This window comes from Lathamus discolor, chromosome 3, assembly GCF_037157495.1.
Source record: "Lathamus discolor isolate bLatDis1 chromosome 3, bLatDis1.hap1, whole genome shotgun sequence".
In the NCBI taxonomy this organism is placed as follows: Eukaryota; Metazoa; Chordata; class Aves; order Psittaciformes; family Psittacidae; genus Lathamus; species Lathamus discolor.
The window spans coordinates 29,629,834-29,652,551 of record NC_088886.1 but is presented as its reverse complement, the minus strand read 5'-3'; the positions used below and the strand labels follow the sequence as shown (position 1 = coordinate 29,652,551).

The window sequence follows — 22,718 nt, the reverse complement described above, 5'->3', positions numbered from 1 at the left end:
AAGTGCTGAGATCAGTGGATGGAGGATGGGTGGATGGATGGGTGGGTGGTAGGCAGAGCTCTGTTCCAGGCAGGATTACGGGAAGGAGGGGCTTTAGGGGTCACACAGAGACGAACTGATGGCACGTGAGTTGGCAGAGGTGCTACAGGTGCAACACAGACCCCCGAAGAGTAAAATACATTTAATCTCCAGCATCTAAAAACTGCAAACACAGGAAGGACAAACAGAGGCAACACCTGCAGAGAAAGCCACGGCACGGCAGCAGGAGAGGGCACCAGCACCAGCAGGACAGGGTGGAGGGTGTCTGTACTGTACCGTGCTTGGCCCTGGGAACATATGCAGGCCCTGAGCTCAGAGGCCTCTGTCTGGGATGTGGCCTCCCTCCCTGAAGAGCTTCTGTTGTCACCAGATTCAGTTCAGAGCCCTGAGGGAGTGGAGCCATCTTCTTCCATGCTGGCACCTAAAGATGTCACATTGCTCAACAGCAGGAAGGAGAAGGCCACAGCTGTAACTGCCAGCCCCAGGCATCGGGCAGCCCCTACAAACAGCACAGGCAGCAGCGTGTCACAGCCAGCAGGGCAAAGAGTGGCCGGAGGGACCAGAACTCTGCCCTTGAACAACTCCAAGTAGCCAAGGGCAAGTGTAGGGCCCTGAGTTGTACAGGACTGTGCACAGGCACCAACCACAGCTCCAGGACGAATGCAGAGCCACAGCCTCAAGACAGGGGCGAGATGAAAGAGGGTCCTGCAATGAGGCTGGGCCAGGCTTCGACCTGCCCCAACGTGTGGGCAGGAGAAGGAAGGCAAGAGGGAAGCGGCAGCATCTCTCCACCGCCCGGAGGCACTGAAGCCCTGCAACATTCAAGCATTAGCTGAAAGGCAACTGCAAGGGGATTTGACACACATATGGAAAGCTGGTCCCTGCTCCCCTCACAGGGCTGCAGGAAGGGCAGGGTGTCTTCGCAAGGGGGAGGAAAGAAGCCATCTTCAGCGCCACGCGTGCCCAGCGCCCCTGGAGCTCCGTGTCCTGCTGTCGGGCCATGCCACGCTCCAGCTCTCCCCCCCACCGGCGGCAGGCTCAGAGAAAGTCAAACACCCCGTAATTCTTTGCTGCTTGACAGAAGAAACACAAAAGGGTGAAAAGAAAGAAGAGATGTTTAGGGTGGCAAGACCGAGGCAGCAGTGACACACAGGCAAGCAGCACAGGCCGCTGGGACGGATGCGGATTAATGGCGTTAGAGAGGACAGCAGGAGGGAATTACCATGGGCAATACACAAGTCTGCTGGCAGGAGGGGCTGCGGCACCCAGCAGGCCTGCCAGGCCCATCCACCCCGCTCAAGGTGGGATTAGAATCAAGGTTTAGTTCATTTATTTCTTTTCTTGTCTTGGTAACGAAAAGGAATAAAGGGAAAAACAAAACAAAACCAAACCAAAAAACCAAGGGGTGAAGCCAGGGCTGGTCCTAGGAGACAAACGACGGGGATGGAGGGGGGAAAGGAGGGCAGCAGACAGACAAGGGACGGGCGCTTCACATTACATCCACAAAGAACTCACTGGGGTTGCCCATAGCCATTCGGAAGGACTGTCTACTGGCTGTCAGTTCAGAGGGCACAGAGGCCAGGTCACGGCCTGGCGGTGCCCCAGGGGGCCCCATGGCTGAAGGTGGTGGAGGCATCAGCAACATGGGGGGGGCTGAAGAGAGGAGGGAGGCCGGGCGGCCCATACGACAGATGTGATACTGCATTAGACAAGTATCCCATTGTGTATAGAGACACAGTCATGGACAACTACAGGGACTCTCAAGATAAGGAAGCAACAAGAGGACCAGATGTCTTCCTTTAAATGGATGTGGGCCCTCCTCTTTTCGATAAGGCCTGAGAAACAGGTAAACAGCTGCAAGAGAAAACAGCTAAAGAAGCCTCTCAGGGTCATGAATTTGCCCAAACAAGAACTTACAGTTAATTGGCGAGACTAAACAAGTATTCCAATGTCCTTCAATAACGGATTTCCACAGAAGGGTAAAATGAGTGAGAGTATTTCTCTCCAAGTCACCACCACGACCCCCCAAGACCATTCCTTGAATTCAGTGCCTGTGCTGCAGCCTTCTCTGCCTGGATTACCATATGCAATGAGTAATGGTATTTGGGTGGGCACTTTGTGGAATGACAGAGATTATGTATATAATAGATTCATATAATCTGTAAACTGTCCCTTCTTGGTGTAAACAATAGGCAGAGCGATCCCCCCTGCACCTGGTACTGTAATAAAGCAATGCTGGCTTTCTAACCTGTCTTTCTGGAGAGAGATTATTCCACCGATTTTGGTGACAGTTTTTGGTGACCCAGGCGGGAACCTGTGTCAGGATTCCAGCAGAACAGAGGAATTGCCAGAGCTCCAGCACACACCGACGTTTTTTTGGGAGATTTTCTTGTTTCCTGGTCTGGGGAATACTCTGCACATTTCCCTCTGGGAGACAGGTAAAGATGGTACGTTAAGGTTTTGCCTGCACATAAGTTGCTCTTGGCGATAATACACAGTGCTGGGCTAGAAGGGTTTTTTACAAGTTTGCTGCCAGCATTGGGTAAAGCTGTATGCTCTTACAGGGGTGCCCAAAGCACAGATCAGTTTTTGGAATTTTGGGCATCATAATGGGTGCATGACAATCTTCACAATCCTGGTGGCTACTGTATAAGAAGGTCAGGAGAAATGGCCTGTTAATGGGATTGTTGATTGTGATACGATTTTGCAATTGATGCTGTTTTGCCGAAGGAAGGGAAAATGGGATGAATTTCTTCTTCGATTTGCAGAACAGTTTAGATTTGTGAAAGGAATGTGTGTGTATACCTAAAGACCCCGTATTATTAGCATTGGAAAAGGGTAAGAAGAAACCACTCAAGAGATGTTCTGCATGTAGTATTGGTAGGCGGTGTGTTAAATATAAGCAGGAAGAAGAGGATGTGGAATTATTGGTTGGGCAAGAAGGCAGAAAAGGGCAAAGGGAACAAGGGTGGGAGGCAGATTCAGGCTCAGAGGGGGAAGGAAGCCACTATGCTGGAAGTGAAAGCTTTAGCCCCATCGCGAGGCGAACAAGGAGAGGTGCTCCCCTGAACATTCAAGATCCCTTACACCAGGGAGCAGCGGTGAAGGGACTGGTGACTATCAAGGTGCCGTTTTCTGTGTCAGATTTACGAGCCTGAAAAACGTTAACCAGGACCTATAGGGAAGATCCTGAGAAAGTCTCTAAAGTAATGGAGACGATTATTAGAACCAAAGATCCAGACTGGAATAATTTACAGGTAATACTGGATACTTCAGTGATGTACAATGACGGAAGTGCGGTGTTGGCAAAAGCAAGAGGCAGAAAGAATCCTTATGCAGGGGGCCCAGCAGGGGTCAGTGGACGACCACTTTCCTTCTCCCGACCCTAAGTGGAATCCACATCTTCGGGCCCAGAGGTATTTATTAACCTGGTACCAACAGCTGAGTTTGTTTGGAATGAAACGTGATTTGTAACGCAAAGAATTGGTCAACATTATATCAAGTAGTCCAGGGGAAAGAGGATAGACTGAGTTTCAGTCTGCTTTTCACCAAAGACATATGGCAACAGCTAGGAAGTGTACTGCTTTGGAGCCTGAAAAGGATGATGCAGCACAGTTACCTTGTATTTTTATTGGACAATCAAATCCAGACATTAAATGCCAGCTGCAGAAGCTGGAAGGGATGGATTCTTGGTCTGTCAATGAACTGCTGGAGACCACCTGGAAAGCGTACATTAACAGAGAGGTTGTTGAAAGGGAGAGGGAAAGGAAGGAATAGTGTCGGGAAGGAAAATTGTTGGCTGTAGCTATCACACAGGAAACCAGGAAAGGCGGGAACAGCCCAGGAGGGAAGGGTCAGAGGGAAGGATTACATGAAATGTTTGTGAACAGACTGCATGGGTTCATTTAGAGAAGGATCAGTGTACAATTTGTAAACACAGGGAATGCCCTCACAGTAAAAACAGACACCGAGGATTCAGTGAAATGTCCAGACAAGTGGCAAAACCGATGATTTTAGATGAAGACTAAGGAGGAGTGGTGGAAGATTCATAAACCCTCCCCAACAGAGCCCTCAGTTAGTTAGGTTGGGAAATGGTAGGGTAAAATTCCTTGTAGATACAGGAGCTACCTATTCTGTTATGAATACTTGGCAAAGGACAATGAAGCAAACAAACAGCTTCAGTCATTGGCTCCAAAGGGCAGAAAGATAACCAGCCTTTCTTTCAACCTTTTAAATAGGCAAACAGATGTTGACCTATCAATTTCCTTACATGAGTGAATGCCCTCTGCCATTATTGGATAGGGATATACTGAGTAAATTACACGTACAAATTATGTTTAAGGAAATTAAAATGCAGATACATATCCCCGAGGAAAAGGCTGTGGAGGCCCAAGTTTGTATGTTACAGAAACCAGTCACTGAGCTGGATATACCAGAAGCAGAGAACACAGTCACTCCATGGGTATTGGCTACTGGAGTCCTAGGCTGATCACAAAATGTGGAATCAGTAACTATTCATCTGAAACCAAACACCAGGCTGGTAAGACAGAAACAATATCCTATAAAACTGGAAGCAAGGAAAGGACTAGAGCCTTTAATAGAAAATTTTATTGAGTACTTTGGGACAAAAATTGACTGTATTTGTACCTCACATGGTAACAACCGTCCTGGAACAGAAAAGCAGACATTGGCTTTCCCCAAGCAGGCCGTGCTTTTGGATCAGAAGGATGCAGAATTGAAAGTAACTAACCTCTTGAACCCAGCAGTGTTTTTGACAACCAATCCAGAAGCAGGAGAGCTCGCAATGGTTTACAGGCTATTGAGTGCAGGTATATTCCATTAATACCAACCTATAAGATACCCCCCCCCAGAGGACATGGACTGGGAGATGTTTGTGGGTAGTAGCAGCTTTGTGAAAAATGGAAATCGGAAAGCAGGATACGCTGTGGTAACCCAACATGAGGTAATAGAGGGCAAAGCCCTGGCCCCCAATGCATCAGTGCAGAAAGCCAAGCTGATCACGCTGCTGAGAGTTCTGGAACTGTCAGAAGGTAAAACCACTCACATGTAGACAGAGTCAAAATTTGCTCTTTGCTCATGCCCACTGGGCCATATGGAAGGAAACGGGATTGTTAATTTCTCAGTGGTTCCCTATAATATGGACAAATAATATAGGAATTGCTAAAAGGAGTCCAGCTACCCCAGAAAGGAGCAATAATGCATTGCAAGGCATATCGATTAGGTAATACTCCAGTGAATAATGGCAACTGCCTTGCTGACAAAACAGGGAAAGAAGCTGCCAGCAGGGACCATTCATTAATATTGCCTCATAAGTATCAGTGCTTGCATAATGAAGTTCCAAGATATCAGAGGATGAGAAACTGGCAAGTCTATTAGGAGCCAAGAAGAACAATGAAGAATGGTGGGTTATACCAAACAGGCTAGTAATAATTCCTCAGCCTCATACAAGAAAAATAGCTGAGGAAAACCACCAGGCAACTCACTGGGGAACAGAATCAATGACTGAGGCTTTGAAACTCCAAGTTGTGAGTGTGTGAATGGTGAGAATTAGAAAAAGTCTTGTAAAGAAGTGTGAACTTTGTTTACGAAACAATTCTTACCATGCTAAAAGACAGCCACCTGGAATAACAAAGAAAGGCAATTGTCCGGGACACTACAGGCAAGTAGATTTTACAGAGTTGCTGTGGCAAAACAGGCTCAGGTATATACTGGAACTAGTAAATGTGTTTTCTGGTTGCCTGGAGGCTTTCCCTTGTCACACCAATAAGGCCAGAGAAGTAATAAAAATGTTGTTATAATAAATAAGTCCAAGGTTTGGGGTACCTATAGCAATGTCGTCTGACCGGGGTTCACATTTCATTGCTGAAGGTGTACAAAATCTGTGCAAGGTAATAGGGATAAAGTGAGATTTGCATACCCCTTGGAGACCCCAGTCTAGTGGGAAAGTAGAAAGAATCAATCAGAGTTTAAAGAAACAAATCAGTAAGATTTGCCAGGAATTGTATCTGAAATGGCCAGATGTATTACCTCTGGCCTTGTTAAGACTTAGAGTCAGACTGGTGTCGAAAGAAAAATTAAGCCCATATGAAATATTATATGGGCAACCACATCAAATCACAGAAAGTAAATGAACAGATTATTGGAGATCAGTATCTAACGGAAGACATTATGTCCCCATAGAAAGGGTTGTCCTCTCTCCACAGGTACATTGTATTGGTGGCACCCATGACTTTTGGACATTACTGCTCATAAATAGCAGCCCTGAGACTGCATTTACGTCAAAACTTAGACCAAAGAACCCCTTCAAGAAATCAGAAGGGACCATACTTGGTATTGCTGACAACAAACACTGCCGTCAAAGTGCAGGCAGTAGACACGTGGGTTCATTACAGTTGGGTCAAACCCTCATTGACACCAGAATGGGCCACCAAAGCCACAGGCCCAACACGCCTAAAGCAGACCAGATACTGACTGGGATCACTTCTATTTGCAGAGGACTGTTCAGTGAGCCAAGCAAGAGAGAACTTGATCCTGAAATTGGTACAGGGGAGTGGGAATATGCATAATTTAACTAGACAGACTTTAGCTATCCTTCATGCTGCAGGAGAACCTATCCCATGGGGTATCATTCCCTTAAATCTCTCATAGATTTAAGTCATAGATCTCAAGTCTTAGAGCATTTTGAAAATTTGACTGAAGTGCTGGAAGCAACGAATGCATCCTACTTCTGGACAAAGAACAAGGCTGTAGACAAACAGGCAGTGACATATTCTACCGAAAATAACCGGTTAAACAAAATTTTGCAATCCTTTGGAGCGTGGTCCCTAAATGAATGGCTCGCTATCCTACTATGATAATAGTGGCAATTTTAATAGTCAAGTGTTTGTACATGATGTGCAAAGAGGGGAACAGAAGAACAGTTGTGGAAGTAATTCGAGACATAGCTAATACTTCCAAAGAGGGGAATTGATACCTAATTAAACAAGTGTTCCATTGTGTATAGAGACATAATCATGGACAAGGCTGCAAGGACTTTCAAGATAAGAAAGCAACAAGAGAACCAGATGTCTTCCTTTAAATGGGTGTCAGCCCTCCTCCTTTCAATAAGGCCTGAGAAATAGGTAAACAGCTGCAAGAGAAAACAGCTAAAGAAACCTCTCAGGGTCACAAATTTGCTCAAACAAGAACTTACAGTTAATTGGCGAGACTAAACAAGTATTCCAATGTCCTTCAGTAACGGATTTCCACAAAGGAATGAGTGTGGGTATTTCTCTCAAAACAGCCCCCAAAGACCACTCCTAGAATGCACAGCGCCTGTGCCACAGCCTTATCTACCCAGATTATCATATGCAATGAGTAATGGGAATTGGGTGGGCGCTCTGAAGAATCATGATGAATAAATATATATATAATAATTTATGTAAGCTGTAAACGGTCCCTTCTCAGTGTGAACGATAGGCAGAGTGATCCCCTCTGTACCGTAATGTCAGCTTTCTAACATGCCCTCCTAGATGGAGAGGTAATTTTCCTGGATTTCAATGATAGATGGATGGCAGCAGAGCACAGCTCAGGGCAGGATTACGGGAAGGAGGGGCTTTAGGGGTCATGGGAAGATGAACTGATGGCACGTTAGTTGGCAGAGGTGCTACAGGTGGAACCCCGAGGAGTAAAATACATTTAATCTCCAGCATCTAAAAACTGCAAACACAGGAAGGACAAACAGAGGCAACACCTGCAGAGAAAGCTATGGTGTAGCAGCAGGAGAGGGCACCAGGCATGAGCACCAGCAAGAGCAGGGTGGAAGGTGTCTGTACTGTACCGTGCTTGGCCCTGGACATGGGAAGAGGGCTGTCCCCAACACAGGGCATATCTCTTGAGTACCCAGAAGAGGAAGAAAAGGGCACTGGAGCAAACAGATTGAAGTGTCCCAGCATATCTGCAGGGCCTGAAGTCAGAGGTACAGCCCAAGCTGCTGCCTCCCTCCCTGGAGAGCTCGTGCTGCCACCAGGAACAATTCACAGTCTGGAATGAGCCAGGCCATCCCACAGCCCAATCCCAGAGCCTTATCCCTCCCGACAACCAGGCCAACAGCACACATGGTACTGAGAAACAGGGGAGGCAGACTCATATACTTCATAGGGTACATAGAGGGAACATTCACTATTTCCCAAAGCAGGACAGCAAAACAGCTACGCCCCCCCTCTCATCTACGTCCATGCTGGCACCTAAAGATGTCACATTGCTCAACAGCAGGAAGGAGAAGGCCACAGCTGTAACTGCCAGCCCCAGGCATCGGGCAGCCCCTACAAACAGGACAGGCAGCAGCGTGTCACAGCCAGCAGGGCAAAGAGTGGCCGGAGGGAGCAGAACTCTGCCCTTGAACAACTCCAAGTAGCCAAGGGAAGTGTAGGGCCCCGAGTTGTACAGGACTGTGCACAGGCACCAACCACAGCTCCAGGACGAATGCAGAGCCACAGCCTCAAGACAGGGGCGAGGTGAAAGAGGGTCCTGCGATGAGGCTGGGCCAGGCTTCGACCTGCCCCAACGTGTGGGCAAGAGAAGGAAGGCAAGAGGGAAGTGGCAGCATCTCTCCACCGCCCGGAGGCACTGAAGCCCTGCAACATTCAGGCATTAGCTGAAAGGCAACTGCAAGGGGATTTGACACACATATGGAAAGCTGGTCCCTGCTCCCCTCACAGGGCTGCAGGAAGGGCAGGGTGTCTTCGCAAGGGGGAGGAAAGAAGCCATCTTCAGCGCCACGCGTGCCCAGCGCCCCTGGAGCTCCGTGTCCTGCTGTCGGGCCACGCCACGCTCCAGCTCTCCCCCCCACTGGCGGCAGGCTCAGAGAAAGTCAAACACCCCGTAATTCTTTGCTGCTTGACAGAAGAAACACAAAAGGGTGAAAAGAAAGAAGAGATGTTTAGGGTGGCAAGACCGAGGCAGCAGTGACACACAGGCAAGCAGCACAGGCCGCTGGGATGGATGCGGATTAATGGCGTTAGAGAGGACAGCAGGAGGGAATTACCATGGGCAATACACAAGTCTGCTGGCAGGAGGGGCTGCGGCACCCAGCAGGCCTGCCAGGCCCATCCACCCCGCTCAAGGTGGGATTAGAATCAAGGTTTAGTTCATTTATTTCTTTTCTTGTCTTGGTAACGAAAAGGAATAAAGGGAAAAACGAAACAAAACCAAACCAAAAAACCAAGGGGTGAAGCCAGGGCTGGTCCTAGGAGACAAACGACGGGGATGGAGGGGGGAAAGGAGGGCAGCAGACAGACAAGGGACGGGCGCTTCACATTACATCCACAAAGAACTCACTGGGGTTGCCCATAGCCATTCGGAAGGACTGTCTACTGGCTGTCAGTTCAGGGGGCACAGAGGCCAGGTCACGGCCTGGCGGTGCCCCGGGGGGCCCCATGGCTGAAGGTGGTGGAGGCATCAGCAACATGGGGGGGCTGAAGAGAGGAGGGAGGCCGGGCGGCCCATACGACTGCTGGCTGTGGTGGCTGCGGATGCTGTGAGCCAGTGAGTGCTGGCTGCGCTGGCTGTGCTGGCTGGCTGGCACCGAGCGCTCGCTGGCTGCACGCTCACGCCGCATGCTGCTCCTCGTAGTGTGGTCCGACTCACTCCCGCTGCCGCCTGACTTGGACTCCCCAGTCTTCTCTCTCTCCTTCCTTCTCTCACTGCCACTGCGATTGGAACCACTGCTCCGGCTCCCTGCAATGAGCACAAGGCAAGGTTAGGTGACAGCTCAGACAAGTCAGGAAGAAAGGATGCTTCTCTAGCCAAGAGAGGACTAGAGCATGCTGCAGCACAGCTATCCACCAGCACAGTCCATGCTCTCAGTTTCTTCTCAGCTCCAAGTTCTACGACCATTCTGAGAAGGCTTTTGCCCTGTCTCCCCACACACCTATGGCCTTGTCTAAGCAAGGTCTTGCCCTTTTCTTGCTGCTTTCCAGTACTGAACAGGGCATATGCCCACTTGCAGGCATATTTTAGTTCTTTTCACTCACCTTCACTGTGCTGGCTGCCTGCGCTGCCCCCTCCGTAGCTGTATCCTGGATCAGGGAAGCCGGGGTGGGGGTTGTATGGATGAGGAGGTGGATACTGATATGGGAAAGCCATAGGCCAGGGTGCGGCTCCTGGGTGGGGGAGTGGAGCCAAAGTGTCCTGATCAGAGGCACCGCTGGAACCATCATGATTGTGAAGAGACAGATTAGCCATGTCTGCAAGAAAGCAGAGAAAAGTGGTTAATCCAAGCAGAAAGACAACCACGTGTAATCAAGAAATTCCCTGTCCATTCTTGCTGGTGGACATGGAGGGGGTCCACAAGGACATACAAAAAGTTGGCACTCTCCCTGCTTGTCAGTGTATCCATTTGTGCTTCCTGGCTGAACAACAACCAGGCTGTGCAAGTCCAAGCTGCTAGTCTAATACAGAGACCAGCTTGGTGGGAAATGACTACATCAGAGCTACAGCTCACCCTGTCAATTACTTCCTCCGTTCCTCTTATTTAAGCAGAACCCAGTTGTCTGAACACCACCCCCTTGCCACCACTGGAAGTTCAGAGCCTGGAGACAGTCAGTACAGACTAAGACTCTGCTAGGGCTGCCTGGGAGAAAAGATCACATAGTGGGTGACACTGTCAACGCTGCTTCCAACTTCATCACCACCGCAGCACGACAAAGAAGCTGGGATATTCTTTATCACTCTCTAACGGTGTCTATAGACCAAGGGGCCCAGCCTGATGTCAACAGCTGTAGCTATGTCCCCATTGTGTCAGCAGGGCTCTGTAGGACCTCTACCCCCCCATCCACTCCCTCCCACCCATGCCAAGTGTCATACTTCCACAGAGGTCCCCGAAGATGTAATAGCATTGCTCTGAGAAGGTGATCTTGTTGACGGTATGTCGGATATAGCCAGCCTTCAGCAGATAGCTGGCATATTTGCGGGATTCACGACGGTCTGTAAAGCCCTCCACATGGTGATAGAGCCAATCCACCACATCCGAACCTGCCACCAAAAACTGAGTTAAAATACAGCAAGAGAAAGACAGTGGGCCTTGAGGCAGCAGGCCGCACTGGAACCAAGACAAAGTTGGCCAGAAGCTGAAAAGGGACTGCACAGCCAAAGGTTCAATTTGTGACTGGCCTGGTCAACAGTTAGTTTATGGTGACAGAGCTGCTCCCTTGGCTTCTGCTTGGAAAACAGGCCACCCATTCCCCAGTCCCAGCCTCGGCTGTAGGCAGCACAGTCTCTTACCAATGAAGGCATTGGGGATGGTGATCTTCAGCCACATGCGGTCACGCACCTCCAGGCCTGACTCTGGTGAGGCCATGGCTTTGACAATGGTGGCCATGTCACTGTGGATGGACAGGTGAAAGTCATCGAGGCCTGCGGTGTGGATGAAGGAAGGGAGGCAGAGATGAGAGAGGACAGAAAAGACAACAGGGCTGCATGGAAGCATCACACAAAGGAGGAATGGGCCAGGGAACAATACACTGAGAACAGCCTTGAGGCACATGCTGTGTAACTCCCCTTCCAGTCTTCCACTGTTATCCTTCACATTAGCCATTTCCTTTTGTGCAAAACCCAGGACAGAGTCTCCTTCCTTCCAGACAGTCCCAAGCAGCTGAGATGTGAAGGCTGCCAGCTGAGCCCACGCCACACAGCAAGAGAATTCTCTGCTCCTCACAAACAAACAGCAAACTCCTGGCTTTTTGCCCCACCTGAGCTTCCCAGACCCTTGCTTCAGGGCTCTCTATACCAGAATTGCCAGAGATCTTCAGAAAAGAACCAGAAGACCCTGTGTTCAGCAGGACCCTGCCACACTGCAAATCTCTTTGCCCCTCGATTTTGCCCTATCTGCAGTCTGGAGGGGCAACTGCTCCAGAGACAAGCTGAATCCCTCTGGCCTCACACTCATAGCTGCTAACCCCTGACTGCTTTGAGCCTTTCTTCTGTACCTGTCACAGCTCCTGGACTATACCCAAGCTCTTCTACTCTCCTTACATAGAAGGCTGAAAAATGTGGTATTAATTCACCCAGGCAGAACTCCATTGATCCAAGCACCTGCCTGGTGAGAGCTGCCTCCCTCCTAGTCCCTTGGCAGGGCAGATCTTGCCCGACCCAGCTGTCCCCAAGCAGATGTATTGCTCCCTTTATGGCACAGTGGAGGCGAGGAAGCTGTGCAGTGGGTGGAGCACGGAGGCACAAGGACTTACGTTCAGTCTCTGGTATGGAGCTGGTGATGGAGGAGCTGGTGGAAGTGATTGTGCTCATGGATGGACTCATACCGTACGCTGGGTAGGTGCCGGTCATCGCTGCTGTGTGAGACACCCAGGCTGCCGGGTCAATGGGCCGAATGGGCTCACCTGCATTGAAGAAAAGAGTCAGTCAGCAGCTATAGGAAACTATCCCTTTATCAAATCAGCCTCTGGGGAGGGACAGGGACTCAAGCACAGCCCATTCTATTCCCAGCATCTGCCGGGACTCACCCGGATCGGAGCATGGAGAGTCTGGCCCAGCCCAGATCCGCTGGGGAGCAACTGGGAGAGAAAGAAGAGAGGGAGGGTCAGCAGGACAGGTGCAGAGGGAGAGATCCCCCTATGGCTCAAGGCAGGGGTTTCTCTTTCCTCTGGCGCCCCGAGCAAGTGACCCCCCTGCCCCAGTGAAACGCGTCCCCAGCGTGATGTGGGAAGGAGGGCTGGGCTTATGGGCATTTTGGCCTGAGAACAGGACATAGCAGCCTCCTAATAGGAGAGCTGAAAACCCACCAAACCCCAATTCAGTGCCACATGGAGTCACACACACAGGGGAGGAACAAGACAACAACCAGTTAAGTGCTTAAGGCAGGGCTCTCACATGAGCTGGGCACCAGCATTAAGGGTGGGTCAGCTATCCACTTACTCCTGGGTAAGGAGAAGCAGCCACGGGGGCTGGGGTCCCAGCACTTGGCCACCGTCAGGGTGATGGGCCTGCAACAAAAAGGCAAGAATTAGAACAAGAGCCCAGTGGCACAAACCTCTGTGTGATGGGTGGATGCTGTATGCTGGCTCTCTCCTTTAGGACAGGGAGAAGCTGCCAGAAAAGTGCCCCTGTCCCCCTCCAGCTCTGGATCTCCTTAGCAGTATGGACAAAATGATGCAACGCTGCTGAGGGTTGCTGATGCCCCTAGTGACATGGTATCCCCACAAAAAAGAGGGGCACAGACCCCAATTCACCACCATTCTGTTGGCTGCAATTCTTGCTCTGGGCATGAAAACACAGAAATCAAAGCAACACCAAAAATGTTAAGTTCTGAGCTTGTGCAGAGCCACTGGCAGAGGTGACTGGAAGACGTAACTCGCACACCCCAAGCACACACTGTACAGCTGCCCATGGAAGTAAGAAACATCCAAATACTTACCCTGGCTTGTGCACAATCTCCCTCAGCACCCGCACAGCATCATCGTTGCTCATGTTCTCAAAGTTGATGTCATTTACCTGCAAACAATGAAAAGAGGTGAGTCCCTAAGATGTGATCAGAGGCTGAGCTCCCCACTCAGCTCAGCAGTGACTCAGCTTCCCCATTCCAAGCACACTTTCCTGGGTTTAGCCTGCCAAAGTGCGCAGAGAGGCTTCTGGGTCTTTTCTTATTGTTTTCCCAGGACCAAAGATGGTATTGTGGGTGGGAAGTACCTGCAAGAGCATGTCTCCTGGCTCAATCCTGCCATCAGCTGCCACAGCACCGCCCTTCATGATAGAGCCAATATAAATGCCTCCATCTCCATGCACGTTGCTCTGTCCCACAATAGAAATGCCCAGGAAGTTGTATTTCTCTGCAGGGATGGAAAGAGAAAGAAGTAAGACACCATGAAGCAGAAGGCACAAGCAGCCCTAACACCTCAGGTAACCCACATGGTCATTTGCGCCCCTGTCCCAGAGAAATGTTCCGGGACACAGAGAAACTCTTGAGAGAACAGTGCGTCAAGGCAAGCCACTTTCCTACAGAATCCATCTCCTCACCCCTCCCCGCATGCATTCTCTTTGAGTCCTCCTGACTTCCCTCTTCGCCACCCAGCCTTGCTCTGTAAGGATCGCAGGGTCCACGCACACCACCCACTCACCCATGTTCAGTGTAACTGTGATGATGTTCAGGGACATGGTGGAGTCTGTGATGCTGCTGAAGGATGATGACTGCAAAACATAAGTGAAACACGAGATGACCTGCTGTGCCTCAGTAACATTCCCAGTGCCCCAGCTCCCTCCACTTTGTGCTCTGACACTCCCTGCGGCACCACAGCCATCACCCACAACTCCAGCCTTATGCTGGGAGCTTTACAGAGCCACAGGGCATCAGCCACTGTCCTTATGACCTCTGCAAAGCCAGGACAAGATTTGCGGTCCCAGATTTCGAGGCTACATTGGCTTGGGAAAGGTTTACAGCACTTCATCAGGTCTCAGCACTTGGACACCACCTGTCCCCGTCTGTGCCTACAGCAAACACACCAGAATCCCTGATCATCCCTGAAGCACTGAGTGGAGAGATCCATCAGCCAGCCCACCTTGTCCTGCACTGTACTTCCCAGGATACCCAGCCCCTCAGTACCCGCTCAATGCGTGGAGCCTTCTGTTTCCGCCGGCGTCGCTTGTGTCTCCTCATTAGACGAGAAGCACTGCTTTGCTCTGTTGAACTGCTGAACCTAGAGGCAAAAGCAAGAGTCAGATCTGCTGCTGCCAGAGTGGTGGCTCTGGCAGCAAGAGAGCCACAGAAATGGCACAGGGAATAGAGGACTGCAGGGGGAGAACATGTCTGTAGAGGACAGACAATAGCAGAGGGGGCTGCTGGGTGAGACTTGAGCAAGGACCCTGGAGCCCAGGATTACTGTGCTCTACAAGGACACATCTCTCTGTGCTGGGAGGCAGGGGGAAGCTAGTGTTCCTCCAGGACCCAAGCTCTCCTACCTGCTGGTGGAGTCATCTTCATCTGAATCGAAGAAGCTGGTGGTCTCCAGCTCACTGCTCATGAGCGTGGAGGAGCTCTCGTACCCGCCCAGGTCTCGGCGCCGTTCTCCCTTTACAGTCCCGTTCACCCTGGGTGCTATGAAAAGACAAGACAACGTGTGCTTGAGACAGGCCACAGGGAAACCACTTCTCCTGCACAAGGCTCACAGCAACCTTCTCAACATGAATCTGTCCATCAGAAAATCTCATCTAGTGCCAGCCAGATCTGAGTCTTCTGAGTCCACCCTGGGATCAGATCCATCTTCTGTGGAATACCTCTTTTATCACTACGGAATGGGCAAGGGGCTGATGGGCCACTTAGGAACAATGCTGCTAAACTCATGGAAGACTTGCATCTGGTTCCTTGCAGAGCAAGTTGCAGTATGGAGTGGCAAAGCTACAGCACACTCTGCTTTTCAGCCAAGAAGGACTGAGGCACTGTTGCCTCCTGCTCTTGAGGCTTGTACAGGACACATCTCCTTTGCCCCCAGAGGTTTCAACATGAAGCTCTGACACAAGATATGTGTTAGTTTCTGCCTCCAGTGTGAGACTATGGCCTCAGATCACTGAACAGTCCTTCTAAGCTGGGATGGTTCTGCAGAGCAGAGAGCACTGTCCCATGTCTGGAGCCATGACTGTGCCATGACCTAGCCATGCCCTGCAGAGCTCTTGCCGTGTTACCAACACTCACCGTGCTCAGGCCCATCTGTCCGACGGGGTCGTTCCCTTTGGGATGATACCACTGAGTCCGTCTCTGTCTCATTGTCCAAATTTTCTCGACTCCCCCCAGTGTTAGGGCTGCAATAAGATAAAAGGAATATGTCCAGCAGGAACAACTTAAACAGGCTCTCTACCTCTGTGCTGGCCAGCACTATTCTCCAGCCATCAGTCAACTGCTTCTTGAGGCACAGGAGCAGAAGTGGTGGGGAACAACCACAGTACATCTATGAGTGCAGGGCAAGGGAAGGGAGGAAGCTGTGCCAGCTCTTTGCCAACTTCCCTGCACTATTTTCAGCATGTCCTTACCTGCTGAATAACAAAGCTCCACTTCAAATCTGCTCCTAGCCCCATCCTCCTCCCCCTCTAGCTGCTAATTTGGGCAGGAGTGTCCCAGGCTCTGGTCTGGATTTACAGCAGTCACTTTGAGCCCCTCAGAAACCAGGATAGATGTCCAGGTAACTTACTGGAAAGAGGGAGGCCTGGAGTCTCCAATTCCTCCTGTGCGCTCCATAGAAGGTGGCAGCTCTGTCTGGTTATCAGCACAGACTGAGCCAGCATCTGAATGGGAACCCTCTGCAGACACCAGCTGGAAGAATGAGAGACAGACAATGAAACGGCTGAGGCACTGGGAAAGCGTTTACAAGAGTGGCCAAACGAGCTGGCCAAAAGCCTGCCTGGCCCAAGATCTCCTCTCTGACAGCAGACAACAGCAGATGCCCAGGAGCAGGTATGGAACAGGCCAAGCATGTAGCAACATTCCCCCTCAATGCCTTCCCAGACACCGGCTATTTGTGGCTCAGGAATTCCTGACCCAGCAGTGAATCCGGGTGGCTGACAGCCCTGCTTGGAGACTCTGACATCATCTGCACACTCATACCACACAATTTTCCCACCCAGGTAACCTTTAGCACATGTCCTGTAGGAAGGAATGGATTTCCCTAGTTGTCCTTACATCAAAAGAGGCAGCTACCAGTCATTCTTTTACTCAATTTTACCAGCTCAGGACTGAGACCAGCTTTGAAATAGACTCCCAACATTTTCTGGCTTCCACACATACCTCACATTCAGGTTGTGCCCAGTTAATTGTCTTCAGGCACAACTTCCAGCCAACCTTTGGGAGACTCAACAGTTTCCCCAGTGCAGAAATTCAAGGGTCAAACCCCAGGAACTCTTTATACCAGCCATGCATTGGTACAGCCCAAGCACACCTACATCTGTGCCTCTGGATCCAAGATAAGCCACCAACTTCAGTGCTCAAGGAATGAGGTAGAGCCTCTTCTGGGAAGAATGGGCTCACCAATGGGATGAAACAGAGGATAGCTCAAAGGAGCCCAATGGAAAGTGGTTTCACCAACATTGCTCCCTATCCAGGTCTGCTTTCTTCCCACTTCCAACAAGCTTCCACATCTGCCTCATGCCTGTCCCCTGCACAGCATGGACAAGTAGGAAGTTTGATTCTCTCCCCGTTTCAGGGAGGGACCACAGGGCCCAGTGGCCCACAAAAAAGAGGCTGTGGGTCACCCTGCAGCCATTCCAGGGAGGTGGGGACACCAGGACAGAGGTGAAGTCTCAGCCTGTGCGCCCGAACCAACTGCCAAGCCATTAGCCATCACAGGAGAGGTCAAATCTATCAGAAGTGGGGGATGCCCCACTGTGGGTCAGAATAGAAGGATCATGAAATACAGGCTGGAAAGGAGCTGAATGCTGCACAAACCATAACACCCAGTACAAATGTAGAGGCAGCTCAACTGCTTGCTGGTGAGGTGACCACATCTGCATGGAGACAGAAGCAGATGCCAAGCCAGGTGCTGGAGACACAGCCCTTTTACACAGGTCTTGAGTGCTTTCCAGCATCATTGGGACAAACCCACCTTCAAGAACTGAGGAAACCATGATAAAGGGAGGGGTGTGTGTGTACCTCACAGGCCATCATTAGGGCAAGGGGACAGAGGTCTGCTGCCAGGGGGCACTGGGAACAGAGAGAGAGATGCAGCTGAGGCAAGGAAGACAGAGCAGCCCTGAAAAACCCACAGCCAATGCAGCAGACAGGGCAGAGGGCACCCTGGGGTGTCAAAAGCTGCAGAGCCCGTCCCACAAGCCCCAGGACAAGCCCAACAGCTCCTGCTCTCACAACTGTCTAACCAGCTCCTGTCTCACACTTGCTGGGCTTCCCTCCCTCCAGAAAGCCCCAGGCACATGCCCAGCTCTGCTTCCAGCACCTTCCTGGTGACTTATCTTCCCAAGACACATCCCACTCCCTGAGGGCGACATCCCTGCTCCGGCAGCCACTGCCTGTGAGCATAAGGGAGAAGAGATGCTAGCCAGCAATGTCCAGTGAAAAGACATATAATGCTCTATGCTCAAAGAATTCAAGGCAAAACCATGAAAATAGATCTGGACAGAACAAACTAGCCATAGGCAGCTGTCAAACAGCAGTGAGGAGGAAAGGAGAGGGGGGTTCTTGAGCAGGGGGACTGATGCTGCCTTCCTCTAAGACTCCTGGGGCTGAGATTTCCTCCAGGGAAAGCTTTGATAAGCACCCTGCTCTTTTCCTGCCTCTCACACTGTCAGGAAATAGTCATTTGCATCCAAGCTCGTGTCTTTCCCTGTAGCTAAAATTAGTACCAAGTCCCTAAAATAACCTCATCCCAGCCTGTCTGCAGAAGCAGCAAAGCAAGTGTCCCCCTTTACCCCTCAGCCACCAAACCACCCATGGACAAGAAGACTATCAGCAGAGATAGAAAAAGGGATCATTTGCTGTACATAAAGGTCTCCGAGACTGCTGTCACCCTTCACACGTAGGAGCCAGTAGCGGTCAGTGCTAACTCAAGGCACAAGCTCCCCACAAGGAGCCGGCACATCAGAGCAGCAGCATGGTACCTTGGTCACACCAGACAGCCACAACAGAGCTGTGCCACTCACACAGAGCAACCTGAGAGCTGCTACAAGGAAAGCCAGCAGGTACATGGACGCATGGACCACAAGGAAAAGCACACCAGGTGAAAAAAGAGCAATGGAAAGGGCTCAGAGACTTTGGGACTCCCCATAAGGCAGGTGGTGAAGAAAAAGCAAAGGAAAGGGAAAGGTGGGGAGATGCATCAGGGCAGATGGAGCAGCAGTGGGCATGGAGGCTGTTTTTGGAAGGACCTGATAACCACCAGAAGGCGGGCAGCAGGCATCCACTTGCCAGGGCTATGGCTCTTTGTGTGGAGCTGCGGCACCCTCTCCTCCCGGGCACCCAGGCAGGACACCACCCTGTGTGCTGCCAGCACCCCAGCAGGAGCCTGAGCAGCAGCAGGGCACCCAGCCACTTGGTCCCATCAACCCTGCCCTCCCTCCTGAAACACAGTCGCTTCATGGCCCCCCACTTGGGGCCTAGCTGTTTGATGCAGTGCTAGAAGAAGCATTAGGTCTGACTCAGCCTGATTTGCTGAGGATTTTCACTGTTTAGGGGGTTATTTGGCAGCCTCTTGTTTCTTCTCCTGGTGTAGATACACGCTTCCCCATCAGCACAAACTGCAGCTCCGCAGAAGGGGAAAAGGGATAATGGACTATGGAGACTGAATACCCTCTCCCCCCACAAACAGAGGATCCCCTTGGGGAGGAGGGAGGCATGCGGGCAGGGGACAGAGCATGTGCATGGCATGGCACAGAGGGAGAAGCTTGTCCTGCAGCTGCCCAGGCAGTACCTTTAGTCTTCAGGGCAGTCAAATCCAGTCCGCTTCACCAGCACTAAAGTCACTTAAGCCCTTTGCGCCAGTCACCGGAGCAGAACTTTTCTTGGAAAGCTGACCCTGCCATAGGGGCACATGGGTTATGCTGCAGACAAGCCGGGACCACCACCTCTGCCAACCATTGGTTACCAGGAGCTCTCCACAGAGGCATCCTGCGTCTCCCCTGGCACGGGGGACACAGCACCATGCAGCCCCTCTCCAGATGAGGGACTGAAGCGCGGTAATCCAGCTCATCAGCTTCATTAGCACTCAGCACACCGACAGTATGTAGCAGTCCCCGTGCCTCACTTGGCACTGTGCAACCAAACAGTGGTTTCCAGAGAGAAGAAACAGGCAGTGAGATACTGAAGCGACGGGCTTGCTTACCCAAGACACCACCCGGCCGTTGAAGCAGGGAAGCTTGGCATTGTCATCAGAGATCTCTTCTTTCACCACCCTGTAGAGGGGAAAGGAAGCAGTCAGAGTGGTCCAGGACTTAAGGAGACTTTCCCAGGCAGGTGTTTGCACCCAACAACAGCAGCCCAGGCTTGGAGATTGGGTAGGGAAAGAAACAGCAGCTCCCTCCTGCTGCTGGGCTACAGTTTTCTATGCCCACAGCTATGACTGGCAGGCTGGAAAGAAGATGAGGGAGAAACAGGCTCTCCCATTTGCATCCAGCTGTTTAATCCCCCAACTCACATTTTAATCAATAAAGAAAGAAAAAAATCAGAGCATATCACAGAATCATAGCATCATTTAGGTTGGAAAATACCTTTAAGACCACCACCAAGTCCAACCGTTAACCCAGCACTGCCAAATCCACCACTAAACCATGTCCCTCAGTGCCACACCTATATGTCTTTAAACACCTCCACGGATGGTGACTCCACCACCCCACTGCACAGCCTGTTCCAGTGCTTGACAATCATTTCAGTAAAGGAATTTTTTCCTAACATGCAATCTAAACCTTCCCTGGTGTAACTTGCATTCATTTCTCTTGCCACTCTGAGGGGCTCAGAACTGAGCACAGTATTTGAGGTGCAGCCTACCCTGTGCCAAGTACAGGGGATGATCACTGCCCTGGCCCTGCTGGCCACACTGTTTCTGATATAGGCCAGGATGTCATTGGCCTTCTTGGCTGCCTGGGCACAAGCTGGCTCATGTTCAGTTGTCAGTCAGCACCCCAAGGTCCTTTTCCACCAAGCAGCTTTCCAGTCACTCTTACCCGAGCCTGCAGCATTACATGGGGTTGAGACCCCATTGCTGTGACTCAGGGGCAGGACTCGGCTCTTTGCCTTGTTGAACCTCTTATTACTGTCCACAGCCCACTGATCCAGCCTGCCCAGATCCCTCTGCAGAGACTTCCTACCCTCCAGCAGATCAACACTTCCACCCAGCTTGGTGTCATCTGGAAATTTACTGAGGGTGCACTTGATTCCCTCATCCAGATCAATACAGATATTAAACAGAACTGGCCCAAGTGCTGAGTGGTGGGAACACCACTTGTGACTGGCCACCAACTGGATTTAACTCCATTCACCACCACCCTTTGGGCTTGGCTACCCAGCTGGTTTTTACCCTGAGAACAGTGCACCCATCCAAGCCATGAGCAGCCAGTTTCTCCAGGAGAGTACTAAGAGAAGTGGTGTCAAAGGCTTTACCAAAGTGCAGGTAGACAGCATCCACAGCCTTTCAGTCACCTACTAAGCAGGTCACCATGTCACAGAAGGAAATCAGGTTAGTCAAGCAGGACCTTCCACAAGCCTTTCATAAACCTATGCTGACTGGGCCTCATCATCTGGCTGTCCTGCACATACCCCATGAAGACACTCAAGATGATCTATGCCATAACCCTCTCCAGCACTGAGGTCAGACTGACAGACCTGCAGCTCCCTGGATCCTCCTTCCAGCCCTTCTTGTAGCCAGGCATCACATCTGCTAACTTCCAGTCAGCTGTGACCTCCCCACCATGCCAGCACTGCTGATAAGTGAGGGGAAGTGGCTTGGTGAGTGCTTCTGCCAACTTCCTTAGTACCCTTGGCTGGATCCCATCTGGCCCCATAGACTTGTGTGTATCTAAGTGGTATAGCAGGTCACTGCATTTCCCCTTGGATTACAGGGGCTTCATTCTGCTTCCTCTCCCTGTCTCCATCTCCCAGCTCAGGAGAATCTAAAACTCTATCATTTTGTCATTGCTGTGCCCAAGATGGCCTCCAGCCACCACATCACCCACCAGTCCTTCTCTGCTCACAAACAACAGGTCCAGTTGGCATCTTCCTTAGTTGATGCCCTCACCAGCTGTGTCAGGAAGTTATCTTCCACACGCTCCAGGAACCTCCTAGACTGTTTCCTCTCTGCCGTATTGCATTTCCAGCAGACATATTTCCACCAGTTTGCATCTCTCTAAATAAATACATAATTTAAACCTCTCTATAATGATCTGAAAGAATCACAACCTATACCAGAGATTTCTAATAGATGAAAGTGCAATACCTTAAACATACTGCTTCCCAAATGTTACTGTTGCTTTTTAATCACCTACATAATATTTCAACATCATTTCAAGCTTTACAGTTGTGCCAGAATGTCATGTTCCTGCATTACACAAACAGCTACACTATTATCAGTCTTCATAATGGAGGGACTACTGATAATTTTCCCTCCCAACAGTAAAAACATCATTTTTCTTTAGAGAGAAGTTTTATTCTATTTTACATATCACTGGCACCATATCACTTCCACACTGAGTACGCAATCAAAACAAGTTGTTAATTCAGTGGATTCAATTAATACCATCTTTGATAAATCAAATTTAATGGCAAAATGGCTTTAACAAGCTCATTTTATTTTCTACTCTATGACATTTTAAGTACTCTAACACAAAAATATCTTACAAGTAGTTTGTGATATTAATTTCCCCTTCCAAGCTACACCTAAGGTAACTTGACATCTACTGCACTTTTAAAAACCAATGTAGCAATGAAACAGTGAATTAATTTATTTTTTTGGGGAGTGGGGAGAGAATCCAACAGACAAAGAACAAAAGAACAAACGTGAAACCAATGGAGGTAATATATTAAGAAGTAGCAGCTTATAAGTAATTAACAGAGTACACAGAGGTGGGATCCCATCAACAGCTCTGAAGGGTCCCCAGTCCCCAACTCACGAAGAATCGAAGAGGATGCAAGCTTGGGATGCGGAGCTGTGACCCACTGCCCCAGACTGATGGGCTGTCCAGGC

The 22,718-nt window shown here is 50.4% G+C and overlaps 1 protein-coding gene across 3 annotated transcripts in view; it reads right to left on the bottom strand.

Annotated features, from left to right (window-relative positions):
* Positions 1–4,632: 4,632 nt before the first annotated feature.
* Positions 4,633–22,718, bottom strand: part of DVL3 (dishevelled segment polarity protein 3) — a 36,336-nt gene continuing 18,250 nt past the window's right edge. For 2 of the 3 annotated variants that reach the window (XM_065674398.1, XM_065674400.1), the window contains exons 2-16: positions 19,866–19,935; positions 16,230–16,351; positions 15,737–15,843; positions 15,007–15,142; positions 14,651–14,744; positions 14,169–14,238; positions 13,741–13,880; positions 13,469–13,545; positions 12,970–13,037; positions 12,558–12,608; positions 12,285–12,434; positions 11,323–11,454; positions 10,906–11,073; positions 10,074–10,286; positions 4,633–9,777 (exon numbers count right to left, since the gene is read on the bottom strand). In XM_065674398.1, the coding sequence (XP_065530470.1) occupies positions 9,353–9,777; positions 10,074–10,286; positions 10,906–11,073; positions 11,323–11,454; positions 12,285–12,434; positions 12,558–12,608; positions 12,970–13,037; positions 13,469–13,545; positions 13,741–13,880; positions 14,169–14,238; positions 14,651–14,744; positions 15,007–15,142; positions 15,737–15,843; positions 16,230–16,351; positions 19,866–19,935 (2,023 nt within the window). In that variant the 3' untranslated portion in view covers positions 4,633–9,352. The remainder of the gene's footprint in view (positions 9,778–10,073; positions 10,287–10,905; positions 11,074–11,322; positions 11,455–12,284; positions 12,435–12,557; positions 12,609–12,969; positions 13,038–13,468; positions 13,546–13,740; positions 13,881–14,168; positions 14,239–14,650; positions 14,745–15,006; positions 15,143–15,736; positions 15,844–16,229; positions 16,352–19,865; positions 19,936–22,718) is intronic. The other variant, XM_065674399.1, reaches the window with a different exon arrangement.